The sequence below is a fragment of the Nerophis ophidion genome, linkage group LG13 (genome assembly GCF_033978795.1).
Source record: "Nerophis ophidion isolate RoL-2023_Sa linkage group LG13, RoL_Noph_v1.0, whole genome shotgun sequence".
In the NCBI taxonomy this organism is placed as follows: Eukaryota; Metazoa; Chordata; class Actinopteri; order Syngnathiformes; family Syngnathidae; genus Nerophis; species Nerophis ophidion.
The window spans coordinates 33,198,877-33,225,376 of NC_084623.1; the positions used below are offsets into that span (position 1 = coordinate 33,198,877).

Consider the following 26,500-nt stretch of genomic DNA (forward strand, 5'->3'; position numbering starts at 1 on the left):
CAACATTTGTACGCAAGGCATTTTCAAAGTGCTTTACAGCTGCCTGAAATTTACAACAAAGTGAATGAAATCATACATAAAAATTAAATCATAATAAAAATAATCATAATAGATATATGTATAAAAATAAAATGTTCCTAAAAATAATCATGCCACTTTAAAGGACTACTAAAACCCACCACTACCCACCACGCAGTCTGATAGTTTATATATCAATGATGAAATATTACTATTGCAACACATGCCAATACGGCCTTTTTAGTTCACTAAATTGCAATTCAAAATTTCCCGGGAGTTTCTTCTTGAAAACTTCGCGTAATGATGACATGTACACGTGAAGTCACGGGCTGAGCGCTGCACACACACAGCTAAAAGTCGTCTGCTTTAACAGCATAATTACACAGTATTTTGGAGATCTGTGTTGCTGAATCTTTTGCAATTTGTTCAATTAATATTGGAGAAGTCAAAGTAGAAAGATGGAGTTGGGAAGCTTTAGCATTTAGCCACACAAACACACTGTGATTCCTTGTTTAAAATTCCCGGAGGTGAAACTTTACTATACTATATATTTTTGATAATTTTTTTTTTTCTAGTCCATCGCTATCAATATCCTCAAACACAAATCTTTCATCCTCGCTCAAATTAATGGGGAAATTGTCGTTTTCTCGGTCCGAATAGCTGTTTTTGTTGGAGGCTCCCATTAAAAACAAAGTGAATATGCGAGGAGCCATCAACATGTGACGTCATCGTCTGCGACTTCCGGTAAAGGCAGGGCTTTTCTGTTAGCTACCGATAGTTGCGAATTTTATTGTGGATGTTCTCTACTAAATCCTTTCAGCAAAAATATGGCGATATCGCGAAATAATCAAGTATGAGACATAGAATGGACCTGCTATCCCCGCCTTTAACCCTGTGTGTGTGTGTAAACATTTGATGTTTGTAAACATTATATATATATTTTAAATATATGAAGTTTGACAATACAAAAAACACAATTAAAGACATGTGAAAATAAGCAAAAAGTGAACTGAAAAATATCGATCTCATCACGTTAGTATCGATCTAATAGAGATACTGACTTTAGTGTCGATACAACCGGTTTTTGGATCCGACTAATATAACGCATATGGGAAATTGAAGTTTCTCTATCGCTACCATGATTGGAAGTGAGTATTTTTAATGAAAGTTCTGTATATTATTAATGACCATCGACTTTAGTTTTGTTGTGTACTGACAAGACGTAAATGTAAGTCATTGGTGTAAATAACAAATTGTTTTTTTAATTGGTTTGAATAACCAAACAAAAAAGCGGAATGATGCTTTTAACGTTGTCTTTATTATCTATTTACCTGTCTTTCGTCGACTGACGCGAGTGTCGCCACCAAAGTTTGCACAGTTTTAATCTGTACGGGTTACGAATCACGCACGACGTCACGACAGCACCGTCAGTGCGTTTTTCTCACCGCGTACCGGAATGACGATGGGTTGGTCGATGAATGAAATAAAACCGCTGATAAAAAAAAGTAGTGAGTGCGGATGCTGTTCAACCCCCTAATATTGTGTTTATGAGGCCTCATTAAACACGGGGTGGTTCTTCAGGGTTTGAAAGGGCGGCGGCGGCGGTGGCGGTGGCGCGCTGTGCACTTTTCAAAGTGACGCAACGGTGATGCGACGGACTCCTTGACAAACCGTTTGTACGGTGTGTGTGTGTGTGTGTGTGTGTGACGTTTTGCCGTGGAACCACTCGGGAAATGACATTTTTTTGGTGAAAAATGACAACCATGTGTGTAAGTGTACACAGCAGTGTTACTATGGAGATGACTTGTGAAGATGTGAACTCATTTACTTCTCTCTGTCTCATTGGTTGCAGTCGATGCAGTCTTCCACAGGCCGTCTTCCCCCGTGGCTGAGATCCCAGCAGCTCCGCCAGCATGTCCCACGTCTCATCCGCTGCCAAGCGCTACGCTGGCCCGTCCTACACCAGCCACTACAGCTCCTACAGTCCCTCCATAACCCCTAGCCTTAGCTCCTACAGCGAGCGGAACAGGTATTCCTCCTACAAATCCCCTACCTCATCCTCAGGGTACGCCTCGTCCAGCTACCTGAGCAGCACCACAGGCCACAGTCGAAACTACACGACTGCCGACCGCGGCCGGGTCATCCCACGGACTGACATCCTTGGGAGTAGCAGCAGCAACCGCCGCAGTGAAAGCCTCAGTCGAACCCCTGTCAAGAGCTATGCAGGTTCTGGACTTAGTGGGGGGTCAGCCTACACTGCATACAGCTCCTATTCGTCCCCCTCAGCCCAGTCCAGCTACCTCTCCTCTTCACCGGTGGCCTCCAGAATGTCGTTCAATCGACGAAAATCAGCATCCCAAAGTGACTTAAGCAAGGACTTGGCTTCTCTGGCTATAAATGACGCCTCATCCTCCTCGTCCAGCCCGTCATCCTCCTCCAGCACCACAAAGAGCTACCGGAGTCGAACCAATGACGTGGCTACCTCCTATGGCGTTAACTCCTCAAATCTGTCACGGAGCTCTACTCAGGAGCCATTCAGCAGAAGCAGCACTTCATACAGTTCTTCAATGAGTGCTGTGTCCCCCTCCAGGCAAACCACGGTAAGAAAATGTTCATCTTAGAATGCTACACTGTTAAGAAAAATATCATTTTATTTCTCTGGCAGAGGTTTTGTTGCAACCCTTTTTGAACAAACGAGGGTGCTATTGTGTAAGATAAATGTTTTAAAGGCCTACTGAAATGAGATTTTCTTATTTAAACGGGGATAGCAGGTCAATTCTATGTGTCATACTTGATCATTTCGTGAAATTGCCATATTTATGCTGAAAGGATTTAGTAGAGAACATCCACGATAAAAGTTCGCAACTGGAGAAAAGCCCTACCTCTACCGGAAGTCGCAGACGATGACGTCACATGTTGATGGCTCCTCATATATTCACATTGATTTTAATGGGAGCCTCCAACAAAAACAGCTATTCAGACCGAGAAAACGACAATTTCCCCATTAATTTGAGGGAGGATGAAAGATTCGTGTTTGAGGATATTGATAGCGACGGACTAGGAAAAAAAACAAGTAAAAAAAAAAACAACACGATTGCAATCGCTTTGCATTGAGACGGATTAATATGTTCTTAGAGACATGGTGGGGGAGGATGCCGGACATTTACCAGGATAATTCTGGGAAATCCCTTATCTTTCTTTTGTGTTGCTAGTGTTTTAGTGAGTTTAACTACCTGATAGTCGGAAGGGTGTCTCCAAGGGTGTCTTGACCGAAACCTGCTGGTTGACATTTGGTAGGGATCCATGTTGGCTTGATCCATAGGAAAAGTTTCACCTCCAGGAATTTTAAACAAGGAATCACCGTGTGTTTGTGTGGCTAAAGGCTAAAGCTTCCCAACTCCGTCTTTCTACTTTGACTTCTCCAATATTAATTGAACAAATTGCAAAATATTCAGCAACACAGATGTCCAAAATACTGTGTAATTATGCCGTTAAAGCAGACGACTTTTAGCTGTGTGTGTACACACCTCTCATATTCATAACAACCCGTGACGTCACGCGTACACGGCATCATTACGCGACGTTTTCAGGAAAAAAGTCCCGGGAAATTTAAAATTGCAATTTAGTAAAATAAAAAGGCCGTATTGGCATGTGTTGCAATGTTAATATTTCATCATCGATATATAAACTATCAGACTGCGTGGTGGGTAGTAGTGGGTTTCAGTAGGCCTTTAAAGAACCTGTTCAAATATCCATCCCATCCCATTCATTTTCTACCACTTGTCCCTTTCGGGGTTGCTGTTTTTTCTCTTTTTCATTAATAACAATGCAGCACTGAATGTATGCATATGGAAACTAAAAGTAATGTTCAAGAGCATTGAAGTATAGTAGCACAATTTAGCTATCATTGTTGATGCCTGAGCTTCTTAAAGATAGAAACCACAGGTGACCCACTTTCCTCCAAGGTTGATAATGGTAATGGTTTACAGTCGTCTCTCGTTTGTCGCTGTAAATTGGTTACAGATATTACCGTTATGAATGAATGTCCACAAAGTAGTAGTTATGAATCAGAGCATTAAAAAAAAATGTTTATGACCTTTCTAAATACATGTTTCAACATTATGAGAGCCCCCGAGACTTCAAATAATAAAACATCCTAAAAATGTCAGCAATGTGTTGAATCCGCAATATGTGACACAGGTACAACTAGTTATTTATAATATGTTAAAATTAAATTACATTAAAGTAAATGACATGTTGACACATACCGGTGCTCAATTCAGCAGGTTTCAAAAGGAGTATCAAGAAGCATAGCTTATTTAATGCCACCCTTCTTGAGACTAATGTTTTTGCAGTAGGTCCTTAAAAATAGCGACCAGGATTGAGAAACTGTAATATTCCATTTCTGGTTTTATGGTTATCATGACACTTTTTCTCTTGCCTTCAATGTTAGCTAGTGGTTGACTTAGTTTTATACAGTGTGGGTTCAGTCTCCTTTCAGTGATGGTGTGATTGGGTGTTTGTCTATATGTCCCCTGTGATTCGTGAACAATCGAGGTTGTACCCTACTGTGAAAGGTCCCAGCTTACCTGCAAGCAAAACAAAAAATGATTAATAGGATCGGATGTATTATTCTAGTAATAACTACATACTTTGTCACTTTGTCATGCTAAGATGTGGCTGATTTGTTTCGAAAACCGAGCATGCATTGACCTACATTGGATTGGTTTTAGCATCTTTAATGCACAACCTCTTTCTGTGCGGTGGAAAAAAAGTGTGGACACCCATGAAGCGCAAGTGTTACGAGTTACGCTGAAGATTTTTTTTTTTACATATCGCATGTTTTTATGTCAATGTTGTAGGTAATTTATATTGTGGTGTGTGACTGCTGCTGAGGATGAAGCACCAACCATTATTGTAATCCTTTCATTTTTCTTTAGCACAAACACCTATATGGCATTTATGAGGAAGCTCCTTGATAGGGCTGGGCGATATGGCCTTTTTTTAATATGTCGATATTTTTAGCCATATCACAATACACAATATATATCTCGGTAGTTTGCCTTAGCCTTGAAATAACACTTGATGCATATAATCACAGCAGTATAATGATTCTATGTGTCTACATTAACACATTCTTGTTCATACTGCATTAATATATACTCATTTTAAACTTTCATGCAGAGAAGGAAATCACAACTAAGTTAATTGACCAAAACTGTATTTATTAAACAGTTATCAGCAGGTGACTTTTGAAATGATGCTACATATTAGCAGTAATGCTACTTTTGGTAGCAACGCTTGTGCCCCTCACTTGACAAATTAAAGTTGTCTATTCGACATATTCGCGCTTGAAGCCGAACCACCGCCAGACGATGGACCCCCTGCTGTTTTTCTTGGGAATGAATTCTTCCTTCATTTGTTTCCAGATTTGCACCTTCTCTCTCTCGTATTACCACTCGCACGGCTTCGCTAGCATCACAGCTATCATTACCCATGCTACCTCTCTGCTCCGCGAGGGCATATACGTATGTGACGTATGACATGACAGTATGTGACGTGTGAATGAACCTGCGCGTACTGTCTGTGAGGAGACACAAGAAGGAGTGGGAAGAGCTTTGTAGTGTAATGCCCGCAGCTAAAAGTAACTGCGTGAGATCGTATACTCGAATATCACGATATAGTCATTTTCTATATCGCACAGAGACAAACCTGCGATATATCGCGTATATAGACATATCACCCAGCTGTACTCCTTGACAATGTTCTTGTCTTTTGTTTGGACCAGAAGTGCTTTTCACAAGATTTATAGAGATGTAATCACCAAAGTGGTCTTTTCAAACTACACAGTACAGTGGTATGTCAGTAGTGGAACGCAATGTGCTCGTAATTTGAGGTACCACTTGTACAGTATCTGGTGGCACACACCTCCTATGCTCACAAGTTCCAGAACTGCAAAACTATGGAGGCAAAACATGTACTTACATTTAGTTGGGTCAATGAATTAGGCATAAGGCCATGAAAGACAATGATTGACTATTTTAGATTACGGTAAGTTTGACCTTCTGCGTGTTCGGATATATAAAAACTTTATGTAAAAAGTGTTTTCCTGGAAGTTTTTATGTTTGCTATACATCAGTGCATTATGCATCTCAGTTGTCAGTTTACATGTAGTTGTCATATTTGGAGGCTTTCCACATCGCCATGTAAAATCGCTCATGGTAATTGTCAACACGTGTATGGAATTTTTTCTAATATATTTTAACATCAAGCTAGTGCATTGCTTGAAAGCACTTTGCTAATTTTGAATGTCACAGAAATGTGTATCTCATGTAAGTTATATTGATAAATCTCTTGTAGGCTAAAATTACATAATGTCTCTGTTCTAAATATCGCATAACTTTTACATTTAACAGACAGCCTAATAAACTATTAAATCATCATTAGGCTTGAGAAAAAAGTTATTTTTAAAGAACAAATAAAGCTGCTGGAGTGTATTTGGGGAAGTTTTATTAATTTTAAACATTGAACTAGAGCTGGGCCAATAAAACAGTGTCAATATATATCACGATAGACACGTAATCTATATAAATAAAAATGCCTTCGATAAAACATTCTATATACTGTATTTTTCGGACTATAGAGTGCACAGGGATACAAGCAGCATTCACTAAATTTGAAAAGAATAAGATATTTTTCCATATATTAGCCGCACAGGATTATAAACCACAGATAAATACGATGTGAGATTAATTATTAACATACAAAGACTTTTTAACGGTTTATTACCTTAATTGTTTCCAAACGGTGCCTGCCACGTGGCTGATCAAACAAAACAGAAGCCGTTGTCATAGACCCACTAGCTGAAGAAGTTAGCTCTCAAATCAGCTAAATTTACTCAAAATGTCCACTGTGACGTTTTGGTAAATTTGTGAAACTGAAACAATACAAAAAGAATGCCATTGTAAGTTAATAATACGAACAAAGACACTTGTATGAGTGTTATAATAGTAGCTAATGCTAACGACGCTAGCGTCATTACATTACCATAGCATGTATAAATATGCATAAAAACAATTATACAGACATCACACATGTTTAGTAAGTAAAAAGTGTTTTTTTATACTGTAAAATTTACAAACGTTGCTTAGAGTAATAAATGAAGAATCCGTACAAGTAGAAAGGCTAGAAGACCAAACAGCAACCGTTCTTCTTGTATGTTCATAGCGCAGTCTAAACAGAAAGGCAACGCAGCCACAGCAGCATATGCAGTGTGCAAACTCGTCCAAAAGATGGCGCTACAGCACAAATAATAACACCTATTCAGTGTGTTTGCCAGTTTTTTTTAAACTTACATTATAGCCAGCCGTCAGCAAAGAGAAATCATTAAGTTAGCCGCACCGTCTTATAAGCCGCATGGGTCAAAGCCTAGGAAAAAAGTAGTGGCTTATATAATACAAAATCTACAGTATATATTTTTTTCTGGGGGCGGGGGCGAAACAAATGAAGCATAGTTGGTTGCATGGGCAAAGGAACTCGAAGTCTGGGAACCTGGCAAAACAGGAAGTGATTTGTGAACAATAGTAGGGACAGGCTAAACAGCCAATGGCGTAAAAATATCAACTATCAAGTTTGGTTGTGCCATCTTGCTGTCTCGCTGTAGATTCTCTGCATGGAGTGAGAAGAGAATGTAAAAATGAGTGCTGCAGAGAGCAAAGCAAATAAAACAGGAAAAGTCGTCTTGACATTATGGCAATTTGGCAATTTTTTTTTCAAATTAACCGTATTCCTTCACTGCGCTCATCTTTTCATTCCTCATCTGTCCCTCTACTCAGAAGTACGGAAACAGCCGGTAGGAACAAAATTTTAGCATCTATATATATATATATATATATATATATATATATATATATATATATATATATATATATATCGATTACAAAAGACGAATCAGTAAGTAAACAAATCAAGATACATTTTTTTTTCTCCCTAGATTAAAAAAGACGAAATTCCGACTTTGAACAGTATCAGTGATTTCCCTTTCCAACCAGTCCCATCGAAACTTATTTTTGACATGTTTATCAATTTCTTTTACTTGTGAAGCGTCCCTTCTCTCGAGGACCGACATTGTTTACATTTGGAAAATGGCGGTAATAACGTCATCATTCATAACAGATGTCCTGATTGGTCACACGGAACATATCGACCAATCAACTACGGCATAATATAAGCTACGTCTCGATTACAAAAGACGAATCAGCAAGTAAACAAATCTTGATTTAAGGTTGGAAAAAAAAACGGAAAAACGGAAGATATTTTTTTTTCTCCCGTGATTAAAAAAGACGGAATTCCGACTTTGGACGGAAGAATCACATGCCTGATGCATATATATATATATATATATATATATATATATATATATATATATATATATATATATATATATATATATATATATATATATATATATATGTATATATATATATGTATATGTATGTATATACATACATATATATATGCATAAATATATATATATATGTATATATATATATATACAGTATATATGCATTAGGCATGTGATTTTTCAATATATATATACATATATATATATATGCATACATATATATATATATACATATATATATATATTTATGCGGAAAAATCACATGCCTGATGCATATATACTGTATAAATAAATATATATATATATATATATATATATATATATAAAATAAATATATATATATATATGTATATATATATATATATATATATATAAATATATATATATACGTATATACATATATATATATATATATTTATTTTATATATATATATATATATATATATATATATATTTATTTATACAGTATATATGCATCAGGCATGTGATTTTTCCGTTCAAAGTCGGAATTCCGTCTTTTTTAATCTCGGGAGAAAAAAAATTATCTTCCGTTTTTCCGTTTTTTTTCCCGACCCTAAATTAAGATTTGTTTACTTGCTGATTCGTCTTTTGTAATCGAGACGTAGCTTATATTACGCTGTAGTTGATTGGTCGATATGTTCCTTGTGACCAATCAGGACATCTGTTATGAATGATGACGTTATTACCGCCATTTTCCAAATGTAAACGATGTCGGTCCTCGAGAGAAAGGACGCTTCACAAGTAAAAGAAATTGATAAACATGTCAAAAATTAGTTTCGATGGGACTGGTTGGAAAGGGAAATCACTGATACTGTTGGGAAGAAGGAAGTTACGACTTTGTTCGGCGGTTTTATTCGGAAAACCGATCGTCCCGGCAAAGTTTTGTGCACGTGGTGTCATGATAATATTGACTATGGATCACAAGGTTTCAAGGCTTTGGAAGTACATGCGAAACGCCAAAAACATGAAACAACTTGAAGCAAGGAAAACAAACTTTTCACTAGCTGGTACTTTTGGATGTCAACCGAAAGTGAGCAAACCTTACGGACTTCATCGTTTGTCTACATCGACAACTGCCGTAGACATCGAGAGGAAAGATCCACCCAAACAACCCACTTCAGTTGCAGACAGTGTAATTAATAATGAGTAATGAAATATTTGCTTGCGAAATACGCATGTTTGTTTAAAATATTAACCAATTATTGCTTTGCGAAATATAAATGGTGTTTTTTAAAAATAAAAAGCCACGTGAAAATATATTATGAAATTACCAAAATTCAAAGAGTCGCATTATTGATTACAGTTACCAATTTATTTGAAATGAATGTGCATATGATACTATTTTGTAATATTAAGTTCTTATGTAGTCTCTTGAAACAATATTGTCAGTGGTGTAATAATCTTGAAGGTAAATATTTTCACACTTATTTCATGCAATATATCAGTGTCCTCACATTACTATTATTTCCTATTTTCAAATATGAGTAAACAATACTAAAAATGTTTAATTATTTTCATAAATGTATATCCTATTTTGCCGAAAAGAATGAAATGTTTACATTTGGTATTTTGTTATATTTATAACTAAAATCGTAGGCAATTAGGCATGTACATTAAAACTGAATTGTTGTTAGTGGTTATGTATTTTACAATTAATGCTACTTTCTGATAGCATATATCATGTAATAGTCTTAACTTTAGAATATATTTTGTGTAATAATAAATCTTGGCAAACCTGTTACACCACTGATAATTTTTCTTACCCCATATATACAATATCTGACTAATAGTAATGATAGAATGATTTTAAATATGAAAGGAAATTTTATTTTAGAGCAATCTGCTTATTACCAAAACCTAGGAAAATTTTGATAATGACCCATTTTGTGTATTTGAATGTGTTTGTCAATGATTGCATGATTGTTTAAGCCTTCATCCCCCAGACCCCCGGCAATACTAAATTGGCCCTTGTGTGTGAATGTGAGTGTGAATGTTGTATCTGTGTTGGCCCTGCGATGAGGTGGCGACTTGTCCAGGGTGTACCCCGCCTTACGCCCGATTGTAGCTGAGATAGGCGCCAGCGCCCCCCGCGACCCCAAAAGGGAATAAGCGGTAGAAAATGGATGGATGGATGGATTATTTAAATAATAATTACTGCATAATATAAATTAATTCCCACTCTTAATTAAGAATAACAGAACCAATGAAATGTTACAAAGACCACGTAACTTCCTGACACTTAACCTGCCGAAAATAGTTATTCTTAGGTTTCTCTATGTTTATATTTTCACATTTTATAAAATGTTTGTTTGTTACACTTTATTAGGAATTTTTTACATATTCCTTATTTTTACACCTAAATTAAAATAAGTTATTCTTAACTGTTTGTTGTGATTTTAGAATTGTGTGTACATTGATTGTTTTCCATGGTTGTGTTTCCTTTCTTTTCTGCCTTGATAGCTGACAGGAATATAATCAGGAAGGTTGTATTTGAAATGAAAATGTTAACAATTAAAATGTTTTTTTCCTTGTTTATATTTTCCATAGGTCATAAAAAATCTATAACTATCGACATTGACCAATATAAAAAAAATACATATATTTCTTAAGGGAAATTTCTTTTGCTGTATGCAAACAAATGAAGAGTAAGTAAAATCAATCAATGAACTGGCTCTTTCATTTTATTTTTCAACTTACTATCTTGGACAAAGTGGCCTAGGAGACTTGGCTCCACTTGACGAGAGTTTAGGACATTAGCGACCTTTTCTCTGTGTTCCATTGGAACAAATTCCACATTTAAACAAAGCGTGTGTTCGCTCTGCTTTCTCTAGATGTCTCGTTACAACTATGCTCTTTCAGCCAAAGTACTTCCAAAGTCTGAGTGCAACCCAAGTTACTTAAAAGTCTGTTTAACATTCATAGTCAACCGCATTAAAAAAGGAGACGCAAAGGGGTTATTTCTTTGAATAATGTGTTTAGTTGAGATGTGTTGTAGTATTCTTAACTGTCAAGTTGCACTGCATTAAAACATACACTCAGTGACTTCCTATTCAGTGCAAACTCAGCCTTAAAAAAGCATGGCAGTATTAACTAGGTTTTACCACAGTAACCATCATTGAAGGAATATTTGCACATTAAGTTATATGGACAACCGCTTACGTGAATGTGAGTCAGCCAATTTAAGGAATGTCAACTTTGGTCCCCTGTACAATCTTTGTTGCAGATAACAAAAAGGATATGAAGGCTGTGAATATTTTGGCTTGAAAAATATTGTTTTTAATATGGAAGTTCTGAAGACTATTTAAGTAGCCTCTACATTTTTTATTTGTTCTGTATGTGGCATTTGGTTGAAAAGTTTGAAAATCCCATGTCTAGAACGTGTCACAATACCTTTTATACTGTTCTACCATATATTAACAATCTTCATCAGACAGCTTACAACTGTCTGAAAATCCACATTCAAGATCCTGTTGGAGCTTTGTGCCAGGTCCTAGTTTAGTTTTATGATATTAGTTATTGTGGGGTGGCAAGTTTTTTCTCGCGTGATTTACTGTAGTCCAGGGTCTGCCTTTTGCCTGAAGTCAGCTCTAGCACCAGACCACAACAGTTGTAGAAAATAGATGGATACAGTACATTTTACACACAGATTAAATGATGTTTCAAAAAATTAACAATATTCTGAAGTGGTTGTTCTTAAAGTGGCACAACATTAATTAAGTTATGGTGTAGTCCTGCGATGTGTTGAGACTTGTTTTGCTGCAATATTCCACTAAATGTTAAGTGTTTGTAACAGTTGGATTTACAGTTAGGCTTTGTAGTGGTTTTAGATTTGTTTTACTTCATTATACCAATGCATTGTTAAACAGCCATCTGATAAGTTGTACAGTTTGTTCTGAATAGTTCAGTTATTGCACAGCTACAAGGAACACTTTATTCTATCCTGGGAGTCTGCCACTTATTTCCCTGAGCTCTCCCACATGAGTTAATGTCAGCCTTAAAACTCAATGAAGGAATGTTGTTGGAAAGTAGCATTATTATTTTTCTGTTATTGTGATTTACTGGCTTATATTGAGACATTAGGTTTGGGTTTATTTAAAGGAATACTGTATGTAGTGGTACCTTAATTTACAAGTGCCACCGACCTTACAAATTTTTTGAGATACGATATTTACAAGCCAGCTTCAGATACCTCCCTAGCGCTTGTTCACTGCTCAACAGCCTGTGTCTCACTGACTAGCATTAGCTTGTAGCAGATAAATTGCTACACAGACAAAACTTAGTTTTTCCAAGCATGGGTCCAAAGAGAGTGAGTCTAAAGGACAGTGCCGAGAAAAAGCAGATCGTAGACATTAAAGAAATAAATCATCCAAAACTTGACCGATGTGTGCGTGTAGCCAACTTGGCGAAGCAGTGCAAGCATAGCACTTCTACAATCGGCACCATACTAAAGCATGAGGAGTCGAAAGGCTGTAATGCCGGCCAACAGCATGTGAGTGAAGAAAGCAAAGCGGAAAAGACAAAATTAGCAAATGCTGTACATTCTTATTGCATTACAATACTTGTTTTTTTCGGGGGGCATGTAACAAATGAATAGTATTACCATTTTTTTCAATGAGGAAGATTGCTTACAGATCTACAAAGAGGGGTGGTCTCACCCCTTTGCCCCCCAGAACATACACCAGCGCAAAACAAATTGCTGTCATATTTAGTTTTGAAGTAATATTTATTATTTACATAATTACTCTGGAAAGTTTGTGAGCGATATTTCTATTAAAATACAGAAATTAACCGTAATGTAAAAGTCTGTTTATTATATACATTTTCAGTTCAAGATTCTCAAGCTGTAAGCCGGTGGTTCTCAAATCGGGGTACGCGTACCCCTAGGGGTACTTGAAGGTATGCCAAGTGGTATGTGAGATTTTAAAAAAATATTCCAAAAATAGCAACAATTCAAAAATCCTTTATAAATATGTTTATTGAATAATACTTCAACAAAATACGAATGTAAGTTCATAAACTGTGAAAAGAAATGCAACAATGCAATATTCAGTGATGACAGCTAGATTTTTTATGGACATGTTCCATAAATATTGATGTTAAAGATTTCTTTTTTTGTGAAGAAATGTTTAGAATTAAGTTAATGAATCCAGATGGATCTCTATTACAATCTCAAAGAGGGCACTTTAAGTTGATGATTACTTCTATGTGTAGAAATCTCTAATTATAATTAAATCACTTGTTTATTTTTCAACAGATTTTTAGTTATTTTTATATCTTTTTTTCCAAATAGTTCAAGAAAGACCACTACAAATAAGCAATATTTTGCACTGTTATACAATTTAATAAATCAGAAACTGATGACATAATGCAGTATTTTACTTCTTTATCTCTTTTTTACAACCAAAAATGCATTGCTCTGATAAGGGGGTACTTGAATTAAAAAAATGTTCACATGGGGTACATCACTGAAAAAAAGGTTGAGAACCACTGCTGTAAGCCATGATCATCAAACTTAATAAGTCTTGAAATATCTTGAGTTACATATTATTAGCCTATGTCATATATTAGTTTAAACTTGTAAATATAATTGCGGAATCAACAAACTTTTGCACAATATTCTGATTTTTTAGTTTCACTTGTAAACTGTTGTGGTTAGAGTGTGCCGTGAGATCGGTAGGTTGTGAGTTCAAACGCCGGCCGAGTCATACCAAAGACTATAAAAATGGGACCCATTACCTCCCTGCTTGGCACTCAGCATCAAGGATTGGAATTGGGGGTTAAATCACCAAAATGATTTCCTGCGTGGCCACCGCTGCTGCCCACTGCTCCCCTCAGCTCCCAGGGGGTGAACAAGGGGATGGATCAAATGCAGAGGGCAAATTTCCCCACACCTAGTGTGTGTGAGACTGTCATTGGTACAAACCTTGTACTTTAACTTTTAACTTAATGCCAACTAGCAAAACACTGGCCATGTGCTATTTTGGAGTGACTGCGGGGATGGCCAATCAGATGTTATCAGGAAACGGCCGTGCCAAGGCAAATCTGAGTAATAATTTGCGCATAACAATTCAGCAGCAGCGAGCAGAACAACCCGTAGGGCTGCAACTTGCCTTTGCTTCGGAAAAACAATCGGTGCACTTACTATCCAATTTAGCTAACAGTGCTAAAAAAGCACCACCAAATTTATGTATTTTGAGTTTTAAGCTCTGTGACGTAACAAATTAAACTCCCTCCTCATTTCACAAAAACTGAATTTAACATCCTTGATCACCCAGAGAAAAAAAATGACGTGCGTCTTTGGCCCTGTTGGCCACCTGAAGGCAGTGTTGGCTCACATTTATTTGCTCCTCGCCCGTTGCAACCAAACGGCTGCTCATGCTTTGTTTAACAATCTTTTTTTCAACGAAAAGGGAAGGTGGTTTCAAGTTTCATTTACTGTTTACGTTTGCTTTGACAGCGGCAACGCTTGTGAATGATAAATACCATGACAAACTGAGACGACAAAATAATGGTGAACAATATTGATCATAAATCTGATTTTACTTGACCAATATTCACCATTTAAATACTGTTAAGCAGTTTAAAGTCTGCACTTGTGAAGTTTTGCAAACCGCAAATATGCTTCCTTATACAATATTAGAAATAGCCACTACATTCAAGTTCTGTACTCAGTATTGGCCTAACATTTGCAGCCTTATGAAGTATTTACTCTTTTAGAAAACAGCTGACTGAAGTTACAACAAAACCACAGGATTCAGGTCATTTTTTTTTTTTTTGGCCACGATCACTACATAGATGTGAGTTCCCTTTGCAGCCTGAAGCACCCCTATGGCACTTGCATCAGGGGAGGGGGGGCTGCAAAATCTCTGATGCAGACAGCTTTGTGTAGGCGGGCTCTGACGTCTGTCATAGGCAGGCCTACTGCGCTGGGTGATACTGCAAATGTTGGTATCGATCCAAAACCAAGTAAAAATGTGAGTACTTTTTTATTGGACATTTTTCAAGATCATTAAATTATTTTGTGATTTGATATTTACTATTATATTTTTTAGGTTAAATGCTTCTACCGCTAGCAATCACTGTTGACAAATATTATGTAGGTTTGCATTAAAACTTGCATTGAAGAAAGAGAGCACAGTCTACCAAGTCAAATGCATTGTGATAAAGATACTTGTCCAAAAAACATATTCTGATTCTGATTCTGGTGTACTGTAGTATCAGAACTAGATTTTCTACCGCTTGTCCCTAATACAACTGATTAGGACAGTGAAAAAATATCAACAAAATAAGATAATTATTCCCTTTTAATAAATTGTCTGAGCAAAAAAAGGTCAATAGATCAGTAATAATCAAAAAGAAAACCTACTATTGACTCTCATTTGAATCCTTAGGATTCCTGCTTCCAAACTCCTCATATTAGAGTTGATTGGTATGCGAGGATATACTATATAAATTATATACTTGTGGACGATGATAGCTTTACTAAATCGTTACATTGTGATATTACATGTTGATGACAAACTCCAGTTGTGTCCCGAAAATTTGACAGCAACAAGCAAACAAAACGCATGTCCTAAACACATTGTAGCATTCTCGCTAGCAGCTAACGGCTCTCCGCAGTGCAAAGCCACTTCTGAGACAGCATTATTTACTTCCATGACGAAAAATAAACTGTTTCTTACATGTTTCATCAATGGAGGAAGAGGAATAGGTAAACATGCTACATGAGGGGTGCCCATTACGTCGATTGCAAGCTACCGGTCGACCGCGGGGGTGTGTCAGTCGATTGCCAGCCAGGGTTTAAAAAAAATAGACCTAAAAATTAGCGATCATCAATCTTCACCAAGACGTCACTTGATTGACATTCACGGCACCCGAGGGTCTTGTGAGATGACGCTGGCTGCTGCGAGATCATTTATGAAAAAATGACAGAGAGGAAGGCGAGAAACAGTTTTTATTTCAACAGACTCACGCACCGTACCTTCCGTCAAAACTCTAAAGGCCGACTTCACATTTCTTATCTTCACAATAAAAGCCCTGCTTCATGCAGCCTGCGCTAACCAAATAAGAGTCTCGGAAAGCTGGCGTGCACAAGTGATCGGTTGTGCATGCCAGATTTCCGAGACTCTTTATCTATTATCCTCCATCTATATGTCTTTATATGACTCTTTATTCCGCCGTCCCTTATACAAAACGCTTTCTGACGGTCTCTCCAGGATGCACCGTTTTGTGGGTGGTCTTATTTACTACGTGCCTCCACTTTGCCTGCGTCTTCTCCCTATAAGTCATATTGTAGTTTTTAGCGCTTTTAGTTTTTCCAACCACACATTTGAAGGAAATCTGAATGAAGGCAAGATTCTTTTATAAATATATACGCCGTGACTCCATGGTTATATACTTAACATTTTCAGGGGTTATACAGATCCCAAATACACACAAACAGGTAAGAAACATTGGTTTTGCATAATAAGTTCCCTTTACGATTCTAAAATAATGCAGTTTATTTGTTGTGATAGACTTGAATAATTTTTGTTCAGTGGAGCAGTTCCACACCATATGGAGACACATAATTAGCTGCTAGCCGCTTTCCAGCCGGCGATAATTGGCGTTTTTGATCAGCTAGGTCTGGGCGATATGGCCTTTTATTTATAATTTGATATTTTCAAGCCATGTCACGATACACGATATATATCTCGATATTTTGCCTTAGCCTTGAATTGACACTTGATGCATATAATGACAGCAGTATGTTGATTACATGTGTCTACATTAAAACATTATTGTTCATACTGCATTAATATATGCTCATTTTAAACTTTCAAGGAGAGAGGGAAACCACAACTAAGACAATTTACCAAAACTGTATTTGTTAAACAGTTATTAAGCAATGGCACAAAGATTTTTGTTATTTCAAAACAGAAAGTGAACGATTGTCAGAGACATTTTAAAACAAGCTATTAGTGCACTTTTGTGCATGATGTCACTTAGATGACATATCAAAACAACACTAAATTAAAGTGCACTTTTTGTACGAAACGCCACTACATTAGTTTAAAACAAATAAAGTGCACTTTTGTACATGATGTCACACAAAATATTTCAATAACTGTCAAATAAATATTAGCTGCATAATAGGAAATCAAATAGTGTATGTCCTCTGCTATGTGGTAGGTTACTGCAGATGGTATCTCCTTCTGTTGTTGACTTTTTTTTCATATGGTATTGATCTGGCAATGGTTGCTTCGCATTTTGTGGTTGTGGCACCGAAAGGAGATGTTGACATGCGGAATTTCAAACACTCTTCATTCTCTAGCGCAGGAGTCGAAAACCTTTCGGGCTGAGAGAGCCATGAAAGCCAAATATTTAAAATGTATTTCCTCGAGAGCCGTATAATATTTTTTAACACTGAATACAACTGTCAGGTACAAACACTGATGACATCTATTAAACAGACAAGAAGCAAGGAATTAAACAGAGACAGGATTCAATTTAGCTCAATGAGGAGAAAGGCATAGACATGTAAACTTGTACAGTGTCGTCTATGCCTCCTCTTTTATTTGGACTTTCCCTGATTACAACAACAAAATGCTTGCATCTCTTATTCTTTTTAATAACATTGTTATTCTGAAGGTAACCAATAATAAATAAAATACTTTTGACCATTAATGCGACTTCTTGAACAGGTGCGATAGAAATGGATGGATGGATTCAAATGCATGAGAATGTTTTATATTTTGAACGTTATTTTTAACAGTGATTACCAGCGGAAGTATTAATTACTTATCGTGTTAAGCAACGTTGGCTAAGATTGATTTGAGAGCCAGATGCGGTCTTCAAAAGAGCCACATCTGGCTCAAGAGCCATAGGTTCCCTACCCTTGCTCTTTTCAAATGATGCTACAAATTAACAGTAGGCGCTACTTTTTGTAACAACGCTTTTGCCACATACTTCTTCGACATCTTCCCGCTTGAAGCCAAACCACCACAAGACGATAGACCCCATACTGTTCTTCTTGGGTATTAATTCTTTGTTCATTTATTACTAGATTCGCACCTTCTTTCTCTCGTATTACCACTCGCACCTCTCCGCTAGCATCACAACTAATGTTACCCATTCCGCTACCTCTCTGCTCCGCGAAGGCGTATGATGTTGCACGCGCGACAGTATGTGACGTATGTAAGAAGGTGCGCTTGTTTTACGTCTCTGTGAGAAGGAGAGACAAGCAAGAGTGAGAAGAGCCTGTAGTGTAATGTCCGCAGCTAAAAGCAACTGCGTGAGAATGTATACTCAAATATCACGATATAGTCATTTTCTATATCACACAGAGACAAAACCCGCGATATATTGAGTATATTCAATTTATCGAGTGTATTCGATATTTTTCCCAGCTCTATGAGCGGCATTAAAAGGCATTAATCCGCAATGGCCGATCACATAATTTTTCATAAAAATCGGCCAGTACCGATCGGTGGTCGATTGATTGGCAGATCCCTGATCCAAACAACAGAAGAAAAAATGTTTATTACATGTTAACAGAAGTGTATATAGAACCATGTTACAACAGAAAGTGACTAGCTATGAACAGTTAATTAGCAAGTAGATTAATACAAGGTTAAACAAAATAATACAACCGGAAATGACGCAATGTGTTACTGCATGTTATGTTATACTGTATGTTACGTTAGCAGCCAAATTAGGCACCTTTGTAAGTAACCCATTTTGAAATGGTTCTACTAGGGATGTCACAAAAAATTATTGTATCGATAACCGTAATAAAACTCCCAAACTGAAAGTGAACTTGCGTGATGTCATATAAACAGGAAAGGAAGCCTAGTGAACAGTCAATTTGTCTTCATCAATAAAATGTTTTCAATCTTTATCAATAAAAAATGGTAAAACCTTTACAAAATCCAATGGAGGAAGATAAACATACAGTATTCAAATACTTGAACATATTGCTTTTACAAAGTCAGAACAGTATTTAATGTTTTTTGCTGAGAAAGTAAATTGGGTATCTATTTGTTTTAGTTATTTTTTAAATATAACTTGGTTAAAATATTTGAGTGTAGTACTTTTTGAGCACATTTAACAATACTGTGATAACTGTCATAGCTTTGAAAAATGTAGAAGGAGTAGTCGCCAGAAAAAAGGTGGAAATAGGGCTTTGGAAAACCAGGAATTCTGGAAAATCCTGGAATTTTTTTAACGTGGAAATAGGGTACCGGTAGTTTAAATTTTCAGAATGGTGGAATATGTTGAAGGAGGAATGTTTTGCATTGGTTGAAATTTGTGGAAATGGTGGAAGTTTGTAAAATGGCCAATTCATTTTGAATGGGAAAAATGTCCTTGAAAACCTGGAATTTTGGGATATCTGTGAATTTTTGGAATTAGTCAAGGAAAAGCCTGCAATTCCCGATGAGGGCTGAACAGTTTGAAGTTGAAACGAATTGAATCGGGTAAAAAAAATATGGAAGGTAGAGCGCTCCAAAATCTGGAGAAGTTCCTGTGAATGCTTTAGAGCCGGGGTCACCAACCTTTTTGAAACCAAGAACTACTTCTTGGGTACTGATTAATGCAAAGAGCTACCAGTTTGATACACACTTAAATAAATGCCAGAAATAGCCAATTCGATCAATTTACCTTTAATAAATAAATCTGTACATATAAAAAAATGGGTATTCTGTCTGTCATTCCGTCGTACATTTTTTTTACTTTTACGGAAGGTTTTTGTAGAGAATAAATGATGAAAAAAACGCTTAATTGAACGGTTTAAAAGAGGAGAACACAAAAATAATGAAAATTAAATTTTGAAACATTGTTTATCTTCAATTTCGACTCTTTAAAATTCAAAATTCAACTGAAAAAAATGAAGAGAAAAACTAGTCAATTCGAATCTTTTTGAAAAAATAATTTGTGTAAGTCCTTTTTCCTGATTAAGATTAATTTTAGAATTTTGATGACATGTTTTAAATAGGTTAAAATCCAATCTGTACTTTGTTAGAATATATAACACATTGGACCAAGCTATATTTCTAACAAAGACAAATCACTATTTCTTCTAGATTTTCCAGAACAAAAAATTGAAAAGAAATTCAAAAGACTTTGAAATAAGATTTACATTTTATTTTAAAAATCTTCTAGATTTGCCAGAATAATTGTTTTGAATTTTAATCATGATAAGTTTAAATACATATTTCACAAATATTCATTGTCGAAAAAACAGAAGCTAAAATGAAGAATTAGATTAAAATGTATTTATTATTCTTTACAATAAAAAACAATACTTGAACATTGATTTAAATTGTCAGGAAATAAGAGGAAGGAATTTAAAAGGTAAAAAGGTATTTGTGTTTAAAAATCCTAAAATCATTTTTAAGGTTGTATATTTTCTCTAAAATTGTCTTTCTGAAAGTTATAAGAAGCAAAGTAAATAAATAAATGAATTTATTTAAACAAGTGAAGACCAAGTCTTTAAAATATTTTTTGGATTTTCAAATTCTATTTGAAATTTGTCTCTCTTAGAATTAAAAATGTCGAGCAAAGCGAGACCAGCTTGCTAGTAAATAAATAAACCTTTAAAAATAGAGGCAGCTCACTGGTAAGTGCTGCTATTTGAGCTATTTTTAGAACAGGCCAGCGGGCTACTCATCTGGTCCTTACGGGCTACCTTGTGCCCGCGGGCACCGCGTTGGTGACCCCTGCTTTAGAGCATTCACACAATAACGTATAGGATGCGGCAATATGTATCGAGATAAATATTTTAAGCCATATCCCCCTTCCTACCTTATGTGTCCAAACACTTATTCCCCGAGTTTATGTAAAAAATACGACAATTTAACAATAATTAACATCACAAACACTTGTATTCGGATGAGAACTGACAATTATCGATTTTATCACGCTAGTATTGAACTGATACTGATACCACCCTCGGCATGGATGTTTGGATCGACCCTCCCACCCCCTATTACATGCTTCCAGTGGATGTGAAGGAGGTGGGACCCATCGTGCTGGCAAATTGAATGAGAGGACCATTCATAGATATTGTATTTAGTAGGCGTCGTAGCGGATTTTTTTTCAGTTGTAATAACACTGTAAGTGCTATTATACAAGCGGCGGTCTACGTTTTAATGAATGAAAAGCGTACGGCGACATAGCGAGCCAGAACACGTCTTGGTAGCCGCCAGGATCACGTCTCCGTCCCGCAGCACTGGCTCGTGTGAGTCGGCTTCCTCCTTCCCTCAACATGCCGGGCATGCGTCAGTCATACACGGTGACCGTTCCCGAGGAGCCGCCACCGGCAGCCGCGTTCCCCTTCCTCAAGCAAGAGATGCGGAGAAAAAGCAGCATGTCCGGCTCGGTGCTAGTGTCAACATTCGTGGGGCTCCTCATCAACCAAGCCAAGGTAAGACGGTGCCCGCTACGGTGGCGAATCTCCAGTTTTATCTCCACTTATCATTTATTAATGTTCAAATTGTTCAGACAAATCCGGCATTACTCGAATATTAAAATACAGTCCCAATTCATTGGGTTTGTATGTGTTTTGTGGGGATATCTAAAAAAAAATGAAAGGCATATTCCTGAGGTGAGGAGGCAACAGCATTATATTGCATGGCAGGGAATGTTTTGTATTTGCGCGAACATGATGTGAGGTTGATGTCAAAGTGAGTCATTTAAGCCTCTGTCTTAAGCTACCCTACACCACTTTGCCAGTAGGCCCGTACTAGCAGGTCACCGCTTACATAACCGAGCTTAGTCCTCAGCATAGGCAACACTGCAACTGCTCTCACTATATTGCTCTTATACATTATATGCTGTCGTTTGATCCTTCTACAAAAAACATACATAATGTAAAGGAGGGGTCACCAACGCGGTGCCCACGGGCACCAGGTAGCCCTTAAGGACCAGATGAGTCGCCCGCTGGTCTGGTTTAAAAATAGCTCAAATAGCAGCACTTACCAGTGAGCTGCTTCTATTTTTTAAATTGTATTTATTTACTAGCCAGCTAGTCTCGCTTTGCTCAACATTTTGAATTCAAGAGACAAAACTCAAATAGAATTTGAAAATACAAGAAAATATTTTAAAGACTTGGTTTTCACTTGTTTAAATAAATTCATTTATTTTTGTACTTTGCTTCTCATAACATTCAGAAAGACAATTTCAGAGAAAAAATACAACCTTAAAAATGATTTCAGGATTTTTAAACACATACCTTTTTACCTTTTAAATTCCTTCCTCTTCTTTCGTGGCAATTTAAATCAATGTTCAAGTATTTTTTTTTATTATTGTAACAAATAATAAATACATTTTAATTTAATTCTTCATTTTAGCTTCTGTTTTTTCGACGAAGAATATTTGTTGAATATTTTTTCAAACTTATTATGATTAAAATAAAATAAAATATTCTGGGAAATCCAAAAAATCTGTAGAATCAAATTTAAATCTTATTTCAAAGTCTTTTGAATTGGTTTTAAAATTTCTGTTCTGGAAAATTTACAAGAAATAATGATTTGTCTTTGTTAGAAATATAGCTTGGTCCAAATTGTTATATATTCTAACAAAGTGCAGATTGGATTTTAACCTATTTAAAACATCCATCCATCCATCCATTTCCTACCGCTTATTCCCTTTTGGGGTCGGGGGGGGGCGCTGGCGCCTATCTCAGCTACAATCGGGTGGAAGGTGGGTTACACCCTGGACAAGTCGCCACCTCATCGCTGGGCCAACACAGATAGACAGACAACATTCACACACTAGGGCCAATTTAGTGTTGCCAATCAACCTATCCCCAGGTGCATGTCTTTGGAGTTGGGAGGAAGCCGGAGTACCCGGAGGGAACCCACGCAGTCACGGGGAGAACATGCAAACTCCACACAGAAAGATCCTGAGCCAGGGATTGAACCCAGGACTACTCAGGACCTTCGTATTGTGAGGCAGACGCACTAACCTTTCTGCCACCGTGAAGCCCCTATTTAAAACATGTCATCAAAATTCTAAAATTAATCTTAATCAGGAAAAATGACTAATGATGTTCCATAAATTCTTTTTTGAAATGTTTCAAAAATATTTGAATGAGCTAGTTTTAATCTTAATTTTTTTTGGGTTGAATTTTGAATTTTAAATAGTCGAAATTGAAGATTATGTTTCAAAATTTAATTTTCATTTTTTTTCGTGTTTTCTCCTCTTTTAAACCGTTCAATTAAGTGTTTTTTTCATCATTTATTCTCTACAAAAAACCTTCCGTAAAAGGAAAAAAAATGTACAACGGAATGACAGACAGAAATACAATTTATATATATATATATATATATATATATATATAGATTTATTCATTAAAGGTAAATTGAGCAAATTGGCTATTTCTGGCAATTTATTTAAGTGTGTATCAAACTGGTAGCCCTTCGCATTTACCCAAAAAGTAGCTCTTGGTTTTAAAAAGGTTGGTGACCCCTGATGTAAAGCCTACTGGTAAATGTATTGTTTTTACCACTGTCGTAACATTCAGTTGACAAATATACAGGTTTGTGTATATCAAATAACAATATGAATACATCAATCTGGCAGAGCTATCTAGTTGAAAAACAATGAGATGGGGGAATAAACAAAGCTATTGTTTATCAAGTTCTCTTAAAATGTGACAACTGGAATTGTAAGTTAATATAGTGGAGCTCGTTGATGTCAATGCGCCCCAGATTGGCTGACTGACGTCAACATAACCGTGTTGTTATCATATATAGTTGTGACTTTCGGCAGGTACATAGGAGAATGGTTAAGAATAAAGGATTATTATTTTTTACATCGTTACATACATATTTGTGTTAAGATTCTTGTGTTTTCAAGTGATAATTTATACTCTTATCTAAGAAAGCTGCATGTCTTGACTGCTATATCAATCAAGCTTTCGTACATGTGAAAACAATCTAAAACAAAAATGAAATGGGTGCAATTTGTTAGTTGCTGTGGTATAGTCCAGGTTAATGTTGGTATATTTTTATTTTGAAACTGAAAAACAGGAAGTCACTGTGGGCATGTTTTTAATGCTGTGTTACGAGATGGTGGTTATGTTACTAAATAGCAATAATGGTGGATGATGGAGTTATAAATACTACAAATCATGTCAACTTGAACGGGCCAATTTTTATGACCCCTCTGTATCTCAATTTTTTTGTTCACACTACCCATATATGTTGATGTCAAGTCAAGCGGACAGTTTTTTAGCAATTAAAATAATGCGTTGGACTGCGATTTGATGACTTGGTTGACATAGACAGGTTGTCGACATAAGCAAGACTGTTTTAAGTGGGTTCCACTGTAGAAGTATTACGCATAAGTAAGGATGTAACGATATTTGGAACATCTGGATTTGAAAATTTCCTATCAGTTATTTTGACCCAAAATACCATGGCATTATTGAATGTGATCAAAATGCATTTCTAAATATAACAAATGTTTAATCAAGTTTTATTTAGGGATAAACAAATAAATGGGAAGTGCAATTATCAATCATGGTTTCATAATAATTTTAATTTAATCTAATATAGGCTTCAGGAGTTTTTTTTAATTAAAACCTTAAATCCCTATGCATGGGTTACTATTAAAAGTTTTGTCAGCCTATAACCTTGACGTTTTTAAAGTATGGGAACATACATACTTTCCTTGTTAACCCAGCAAAAGATACAAATGTTTGGTTAAGTCCAATAATTAACAGAAAGAGTACTACTTTATCCTTTTTGTATGAATGTTGACAAAGTGTCGGTTAAGGTTTGAATGCCTACTTTTGATCTGTGTTTGTCATCAAACAAGACAAATCTTGTTACCAAGCTACAACATGGAGCATGTCAGCTTCTGTTATATAACAAAATCATATTAAGAGTGGTCTCTGGTGCTGGCCAGCGCATTCAGCTTGGTTGACACGCTTGATGTTTTGTTGTCCACCTGCTACCTAAACCCTGTCCTGTCATATGCTTCCATGTCTCCACTCCTCCCTCTCCTTGTCTGCAACCAGTGTGGCAGGGGAATGTGCTCTGTCCTTTCTCTACTGTGTATTTGAGCTCGTCCGTCTGGGACATGTGCATGTACCCACATAAGGTGTTGTATGTTTATCTCCGACCATGTGCAGCAAGCTTGCGGCATACGAGCCGCAATTGTCTGCATAGCTATGAAATGTGACATAACACTGCCAACACACTTGTTCTTTCAGTGAGGATAAAACATCAGCAAACCAACTAGAAGACTATTTGTCTTGCGGTGTATTTTAGATGACTATGTATATCTTGGATTACACATACTATATGTGACAAGGGCTTTCAGGCTGCAAAGTAATGTGGACACCAGCTTGTTTAGATAGTTGAACCTTTTAAAAAGAAACATGCTGATAGGAGAATAGGAGCAGTGGTGTTACATAAGAAGCTGTAGTGCATTTCTTCATGGTCACACTAAGTATTAAATTCTTGTACAAGTAAGAAAAGAGTGCTTTCTCAGTCTTTGAATGCAACAGGGGGCCAGGTCTTAGGATCATAGGCTCTATTTGTTTCTCAGAAAGGCAGTCATTCTTCTCAGTAAGAGGCTCTTACAGTACAGTGGGTGAAATAATTATTTGATCCCGTGCTGATTTTGTAAGTTTACCGTCCGTACAAAGATATGAACAGTACAGATGTTTTATGGTAGGTTTCTCTTAACAAAATTTGACTGTATATCAAAAAAAGAATCCATACAATTAATGAATGTGTGTTTGATGAAAAACCTTTGTGCAAGTTTAACATACACACTTACTCTTAGGCTCCAAAAAGGACCTGCTCATGGGAGTGTCATAAGTCAGTAAATAATTAGTAGTGTTGTCTACCTTCAACACTTGAAATTAACTACTTAAGATATATATTTTTTCTATGCTTTTGGTTATGTTAAATGGCCTTTTGGTCAAAAATTACATCCGTTTTTTTACAATGGAAAATTGCAAAATGTGCAATATTTCTAAAAATAAGTTGCAGACTTGTTAAATTTGACAGCAGTTTAAAATTTAGTTTTAGTCTTATTCTTTTGACGAAAATGTATTTTAGC

General features: G+C 36.4%; 1 protein-coding gene across 9 annotated transcripts in view; it reads left to right on the top strand.

The window, feature by feature from the left end:
* Positions 1-26,500, top strand: part of usp2a (ubiquitin specific peptidase 2a) — a 98,590-nt gene that overhangs the window by 40,756 nt on the left and 31,334 nt on the right. For 8 of the 9 annotated variants that reach the window (XM_061918801.1, XM_061918800.1, XM_061918804.1 and 5 more), the window contains one exon: positions 1,871-2,618. In XM_061918801.1, the coding sequence (XP_061774785.1) occupies positions 1,932-2,618 (687 nt within the window). In that variant the 5' untranslated portion in view covers positions 1,871-1,931. Of the gene's footprint in view, positions 1-1,870; positions 2,619-21,426; positions 21,849-26,500 lie in introns of those variants that run through there. The other variant, XM_061918807.1, reaches the window with a different exon arrangement.